Source organism: Ursus maritimus, unplaced genomic scaffold, assembly GCF_017311325.1.
Source record: "Ursus maritimus isolate PB19 unplaced genomic scaffold, ASM1731132v1 scaffold_34, whole genome shotgun sequence".
In the NCBI taxonomy this organism is placed as follows: domain Eukaryota; kingdom Metazoa; phylum Chordata; class Mammalia; order Carnivora; family Ursidae; genus Ursus; species Ursus maritimus.
The window spans coordinates 19,586,311-19,593,815 of NW_024426008.1; the positions used below are offsets into that span (position 1 = coordinate 19,586,311).

The 7,505-nt window shown below is 53.1% G+C and overlaps 1 protein-coding gene across 1 annotated transcript in view; it reads left to right on the forward strand.

Annotated features, from left to right (window-relative positions):
* Positions 1-6,601, forward strand: part of KANK1 (KN motif and ankyrin repeat domains 1) — a 195,558-nt gene extending 188,957 nt beyond the window's left edge. The window contains exons 11-14 of the mRNA XM_040620285.1: positions 1,873-2,015; positions 2,644-2,844; positions 4,854-4,952; positions 5,553-6,601. Coding sequence (XP_040476219.1) covers positions 1,873-2,015; positions 2,644-2,844; positions 4,854-4,952; positions 5,553-5,615 — 506 coding nt within the window. The 3' untranslated portion in view covers positions 5,616-6,601. The remainder of the gene's footprint in view (positions 1-1,872; positions 2,016-2,643; positions 2,845-4,853; positions 4,953-5,552) is intronic.
* The last annotated feature ends 904 nt before the right edge of the window (positions 6,602-7,505 follow it).

Genomic DNA, 7,505 nt, shown 5'->3' on the forward strand with positions numbered 1-7,505 from the left:
GGTGTGCGCTAGCTGAGATGCAGACCACTCAAGGCCACCATGACAGATTGTAGTAGAATCGTGACCATTCCCACCAAAATACACCCTGTTACTGGGGACTCAGCATAGAGTGAAGACAGTGTTATTCTTACACCTGAGCCCTAGTAACGAGAGCAGTGGAAATTCTTGTTTATAATGGGAATATCCCATCCCAGAATACAGCCACAGCCTGTATTATACACGAAGTGAGGGTGTGCTACACAGAAGGGTCCCCTTGGAAAATAGCAAACTTCCAACTTTTTGTTCAAATATAATAGCCCAGTGGTACATACAATCCCCAAGTCTTCTGATTTATTTTCAAAATACATATTTTTACTTCTAGTAAGTGACTGATACAGAATTTATAATACCTCAGTCTTAAATTAGCAAGAACACGATGTGAACATTTGATTTAGCATATGCAATAAAATTGTCCAGCTTCCCCCTACTGCTTCTTGATCCAACTCTCTAATTTCTTCTACTCCATTTTGGGGAAATTAGATTAAGGCAGGGAAGTAACCAAGCAGATGTATCCCCTTTTCTAAGTTTGCTTATTCCCGGCATATGGGGCTATGTTAGGCTAAAACTGCTTCCATCTTAGTGGAAGGAATTCCAGGCCTCCTTCCCTTTAGACTTTCCAGACTATAAACAGAGCTGGTGGTACTGTCAGCCCATGTTGTTGTTTAAACGGAGAAGTGGGTAATATCCAGTGGAGCCGAAAACAGGATTTCAGATTACTCTCGAAAGTAACAATTTAATCTACCCTTGGAAAATTTGTGTGGATATGATATTTTAGTAAATTATTTCACTTCCGCGGTTGGGTGGCTTTGGTTAATCACCGTACTAGATATACTTGACCCACTGCTTCCCACCGTTACAGGCTGAGACTGGGGCTCCATACGGCACGTCTCTGAACACCCGAACATCACGGATGATGGGGAGCCTCACAGAGCTTGTTGGCTCACGTGCTTCTCTATCACACAGCTGTTTCTTTCTCCTTTTCTACATTAAAAAAACACGCTCTGTGTGTAAATGCCATCACATCCCTGCTATGCAATTATTTTTGAGCTTAAGACAAGTCTTCATGGTACTTTCTCTTCTCACTCCTTATGATAGAAATATTGTGAACATTTTAACTCTATTTGGTCATGCATGAAAGCTTCTTTCCTGCACTGTCCATTCCTTTTATTGTATTAGAAAGTGCTAAAGGAATTTAAAAAGAATCGTTGATGCCTCCTTAAAGAATTAGAGGAATAGAAAAGGTCTGGTCTGTTGTGTCTGTTAGTCCCTGGCAGTTTCTCACTGCATTTGCTCCCAGACCGCAGTGCCGAGAACAGCTAGCTAGGGGTCATGGGATTGGAATTTGGCTTCCAAGGGCCCCACGCAAGTCAGAGGAGCAAACTCGGTCTCAGAATGAGTGATCTCTGAGTGGGTGATGCCATAGTCAGTGCTCTCTATGCAAGCCTTTACAAAGCCTTCATATTTGTAGCTCTCCCTGCCTCCTTTGTTCCACAGTCATGATCCCCCAAACACAGATGAACGTCCACATCCCACATTCTGTGGACTCTTCAAATTCACCATTACTTCAAACAAGCCCCAGCCCTCCAAGCTGTTACTGTCCAGCCACCGGCTACGAACAAGGGTGCTCTGAAGGCTTACTCTCACTTCTGCTTTTGGCCTCACACAAGACCAGAAAACCTCTTTTCTTTCATTGAGTATGAAAACGTCTGTCACAGGGTGACTTGGAGCACCGGAGGCCGGTTCAATGGTCTCCTCCCAACCCTGTTCCTTTGGTCCCTGGGGAGAAGCGTTGCTGTCGAAGGCTTCTCCCTGACAAGACTCGTGTCTTTGCAGACGTGTGTAACGTGGATCACCAGAACAAAGCGGGCTACACCCCCATCATGCTGGCAGCCCTGGCCGCGGTGGAAGCCGAGAAGGACATGCGCGTCGTAGAGGAACTCTTCGGCTGCGGGGATGTGAACGCCAAAGCCAGCCAGGTGAGCGCACTTGTCTCCTGGGTCCGCGCTCACACAGCTCCGACCCGCACCCAGCCCAGCCGCAGAGTCATCACCGAGCCTGTGCTCCATGGCCCAGCCCCACATCCATGTGGCTGCCCGGCTGCCCCTGATGACCAGACATGCCAGTGGAGTACCGGCTTCAGTGTCACATCGCGGGCGTCCCCCTCTGTGGCTTTGCACCCCACCTCTGTGTGGGGCAGGGTGCGCGTGCCCTATAGGTCGGCCCCCCTCTGAGTGCCGGGGAGTCCCCGCCATCTGCCTGGCAGTGGCTGCTTCCTGACTGTCTCCGTGGTGTAGTGTCTTCACGCTGGGCACACAGTGGCCCTGGTCTGGTTGGACCTCTAAGCACCTTTGAACTTCCCGGCTCCTAGCTGTAAGGAGACAGACCCTCCCAGCGATGGGGGAGCCCTGACACATTACACTGACACATTAGCTCCTGGCTCAGAACAGGAAGCTGCTTCTCCTGCCACCGCCCAGCCCCAGGTTAATTCCACATCTGCTTTGTTCCCTCTGTCATCACGCCGGCCCCCCGCTTGCCCCCCCCGCCCAGTGCAGGCCGCCCTCCCGGCCGGTCTCGGCTGTGCTGCTGATGCGTTTCTCCCCACAGGCGGGACAGACGGCCCTCATGCTGGCAGTCAGCCACGGGCGGATCGACATGGTGAGGGGCCTGCTGGCCTGCGGCGCTGACGTCAACATCCAGGACGACGAGGGCTCCACGGCCCTCATGTGTGCCAGCGAGCACGGGCACGTGGAGATCGTCAAGCTGCTGCTGGCCCAGCCCGGCTGCAACGGCCACCTGGAGGACAACGTAAGGAGCGGACGCGGCCTGCGCGGGGTGTGCAGGGGGCCGCGGGGCGGGAGCTCTGCCCGTGCCCCTTGGCAGGGGGAAAGGGCACATCCTCCGTGCTGCTCGTTGGGGTTTTGTGTTATGGTCCCGGCCACCGCGCTTCCCCGCCCCGCACGGCCGCGTGTCCTATGTGCAAACTCACTCTCCCGGTAGCTAGAACCAAAGGCAGGAAGATCGGGCCCCGCGCACACTCGTTACGGGAGGAGGGTGAGGAGCCGGTCCGAGAGCCAGGCCGCGGAAGGGGAGGCGCAGACTGACAGCACAGAGCAGTTTGAGCGTGGACATCTTGCGGGTCCTGGGAAAGCTGGACTGCTAGTTGTTCCAGGCCGGAACTACTAGATGGCTGGAGCCAGCTGTCACCACAGCGAAGCACTTTCCCACCCCCGAAACGGGGCCCCTCAGAGGGAATCACTCGTGCGTCTCACCAGCTCGGCCCTCCAGACCGTCCGGCTCCTTCGAGCACATCTCCCCGCTCCTGCTCTGGCTTTTCCATCATCGTAACCCCGATTTGCTCTCCCGGTTCCAAAGCTGTCCCTGTGCCAGATAACCCCTAGCCTGGGAAACACTGTAAGGAAAGCTGCTGCCTCTGGATGTCTCCAGGCCGAAGGGGAAGAGTACCAGTAGGTGAAGGCACAGGAACTAATATTTGGGTGGTGCCATGGTTCAAAGTGCAAAGGTCACAGAGGTCAGACTGGGTTGGTTCTGCTTTGGAAAGCTCATCTCCATTGAGCACAGGTTTGGCCCAGAGCTTTCTTCAGCCCAAAGCACTAAAAAGTTGGAAGGAAAATATCCTATTTTGCACTAAGCGTCAGATCCCGGGGGGGGCCAAGGCAGCAGGAAAAGCAAACCAGTGCAGGCATTGACTAGTACCAAGGACCGAGGGGCCGCCGGCAGGCTTCTGCCTGGCACGCTCCTCTCTGGGGGTGAAGAAGCTGCACCTGTCCCACATGCCCTTAACTTCAGCGGGAGCAGAGGGAGAGCCTTACCCTTCCTCGAGAGCAGTGTGTGTTGCGTGTGTCTTGATTTTTGTTTGCTTGCTTTTACTTCCGCTCTCAGCAAAAAACAGCCAGTCGATATAGTAATAAGAGGTCCCAGAGCCACAGTGGCTTCCAGAAATGCTGGTCACCTCAGGAAGGAGGGAGGAAGGAAGGAGGAGAGAAGTGGGAGGGAAGGTAGCTCCGAGAATTCTGGTGGGAGGGAAGGACTATAAGATGCCGACCGCACGAGCATTGTTTCCTGCTGCTGGTGACCAGAAGGGCATCCTAATTCCAAGAGCAGACAGAATAAATGGTGCTGGGTTTCGCCTTGTCCCTCCTTGACACGCAACAAAGCCCTGCGAGTTCATGGAAGCCGAACACCGAACTGGACCCTTTGACTGCCCCATATTTAGTGTTTCCTCTCAGATTTTCCTAAAATGCCTTTCTGAAGGCAGCAGGATGCAGTGACTGTGCGTGGATGGTGTTTGCGGCAGCCGATGGGGGCGCTTAGGGCTGGAGGGTCGGCTCCCTCCCCAAGGGCAATGTTAAAAGATCGTCAGCAAGTGGCAGGGTGTCAGATCATACGCTGTGGTACTGCCTGCTCGCTGTAAAGATAAACACAGACATTCAGGTTTCTCCCCCATCGCCTCCTACTGCCCCTAGCTGGTGGGAAGAGTAGTGGGGTGAGTCCTTCCGGGCAGCCCGCCCTTGTTGAGGGTGCGTGGGGCGCGTGCCAACACACTAACCACTGGGAGGCGCAGCAGGGATGAGGTGACTGTGCTCGGACTGTGACTCCACTGGGGCGGGGGGCGGGGGGGGTGCCTCATTGCAGTCCTCGGGCTTCATGCACAGAGGTCCAGAACAGTCTCCTGAAGGACTGAACAGATTTGGGGAACCTTAACAATTCTTGGAGAGTATTTGTTTTGCGTCCTTTCGGTTGTCTAGAAGTTTGAGGAACCCACCCTGGCTTGTTCTTTTCCGTGTGATCTTTAGGACGGCAGCACCGCACTCTCGATAGCCCTGGAGGCGGGACACAAGGACATCGCGGTTCTTCTGTACGCCCACGTCAACTTCGCCAAGGCCCAGTCTCCGGTCAGTGTTGTGCATTTGGCGTTTGTGAACAGGCTCAAGTCCACCAGCCCAGTGGGCCCCCTTCTTCAGGGAGCTAACAAGAGACGCAGGTTTTCTGAGGATTCTGAAACTGGGACTTTTAGTCTGGAACTGAAAGGTTCATGATTTTTGCCCCCGCCCCAGACAGCCAGGACTCCTGACGGTGAGCACAGCAGAGGCTGGGCCTCTGCCTGTCCTGGGGAGACAGACGCTCTGACACCCTCACGTGAAGGGGTTCATTCTGGGCAGAATTATCCAGAGGGCACCTGGTGCACCCACGAGTACATACTACTACATTCCTGACATTTTTCCTAAAGCAGACGGTGAGCAGCAACCTGTGGTTCGAGAGTCCGCCCTTAGCAGGATGTTGACGTCCCAGGATGGCCGGATGTGGCACTGCCGAGCCCAGCTGTCTCCAGAACAGCTGGTGCTAATGGGTCTCTATTCCGCGGTCCAGCCGTCCGCACACCCACACACAGGTGGTTGTCAGCTGTGCTGGACAGAGTTCCCGTGTCACAGAGGACACCTCGGCCTGAGGTCACTTATTAACCCCCCATTTTTTTCTCCTCTCCCGGTCTCTAGGGCACCCCTAGGCTTGGAAGGAAGACATCTCCTGGTCCCACCCACCGAAGTTCATTTGATTGATTATATGCAAATAGCTGTCCATGTACACGCCACCATTAAGCTGCTACTTGTTCCTGTTGGGGTGACAGATACTGAATGTATACGTATCGTGCCTGAGCTCACCAGCACACAGAACGGGAGGGCTGAGCCTGCAGCTGCGCAGTGGAAGCCGAGCCAGCAGGAGCTGGCCGCCGGGCACACGTCGCCTCCCTCCTGGCCATCTTCCCTCTGCGTCGGGCGTGCTTACCCCCGGCTCTGTTGCTGTCGAGTCTCTGCTCCGTTATGTACAGTCGTAGGATATTGTAACCTGACCTGAGCGGGCCACGTCCGTTCCTTCTCTCCTCCCCTTGCCGCTGCCCGGAAGCGTCAGCTTCTTACTGGCTTGGCGTTTTTAAAAATGTTCCACAAGTATTTATATTGACTTACTGTGGAGCCATTGGGAAGCTCTCTGAAGATTGCATTCCAGGATGGTCTTGTTGGTGTGTGTGTGTGTGTGTGTGTGTGTGTGTGTGTGTGTGTTCACTCTTCTAAAGTAGGGCAGTTGAATGACTGATCATCAGACCTTAGGCCTGGTCTGGTAGGTTTCTGGTTTAAAAATCAAAAACGGAACTCTCGAAAAGCAGAAAATTTACGAAAGGAAGTCTTTTCAGTTGGGTTAATTTAGGTGGGTGTATTATATGACTTTTTATATAAAAGGTATCTATATAAGAAATTGACACAGTATTTTCAACTTTTATATTCCATAGTCATTGAGACATGAAGAACTACACGTAACGTTACCATGTTTTTATTAATCATCACCCAAGTCTGCGTCTAATGGCAAAGGTTGGATCTCGTTAGAGGAATTGGCGATTTATTTTTGCCTCTAGGGAAACACAGTGTAGTTCTTCACGTATTTATGGATTCCTTTCTACCATGTCACATTTACTTTGGTCTTATATGTATTTAAATGTTTGAAGTGCCTTAGACTCTTGCCATATTTTCCAAATAAAATTTCATTAAGCTCTTCTGCGTGTCCCCGCTCTGTCTCTGACAGCTGTCTGCACGACCCTGTTGACTTACGGCCCTGGAAGCCCAGGCTGATGGACTGCGCGGGCGGGGAGAGCCGGCCCGCTGGTCTTGCACTTGGCCAAGAGGAGAGCGCAACTCTGTTCACACAGCTGTGCCCGGTACTCAGGTTGCCCGTCAGGCGTCAGGAATTTAAGACGTTATTAGGCAAGCAGCTCATCAGACAGGTAATCTCCAAGGGGAGACAATGAGTGAGCTGTTCCCAGGTCCTCATTTTGGGTGCAGCTGCTGGGTGACGGCACCTGCCTTGCAGTCCCTTTTACAAGGGACTGAGTCCATCCCATTAAAACGAAGAAGCATGGCGGCCAAAATCCAAATGAGGTGTTTGGGCACCGTCACTGGTGGTGAATTTTAACCCAGGCTGTGTGCGGAAGCCAGGTGCACGGGAGAAATATCACAGAGGCTTTTCTCACACTCTTCTCTGTTCCTCTTTCCTTCCTCATCTGTTTATGCATTGCTGAGCTCAAGAAAGAGACCAGAGGACAGATTTTCCAGCAGGTGTGTATCACAGTGCCTGGCCTGGACTGCCTGTTTCATGGGCTGGGAGGAATGCGTTGTTTAGAGAAGAACTCAGAGGAGCTGTGCAAAGCGGCGCTCGAAATTGAGGCCAACTTGGGGCGGTAAGAGATGCGCGCCCCCCCTTCCCCCCACCCAGGGCCAGGCCCAGGCCCATGGCAGGACATCTGGGACAGAAGGGCTGTCCTCTCCCTTGAACCATGAAAGTGAGATCACAGCTACCTGGGGGCATGAGCACCTTTGTCCGTCCCGGGACAGATTCGCCAGCTCTGGGGTCGGGGCTAAATTTCAGTTCATGCAGTCTTTCGGGCTCCTTCAGACCTGAAC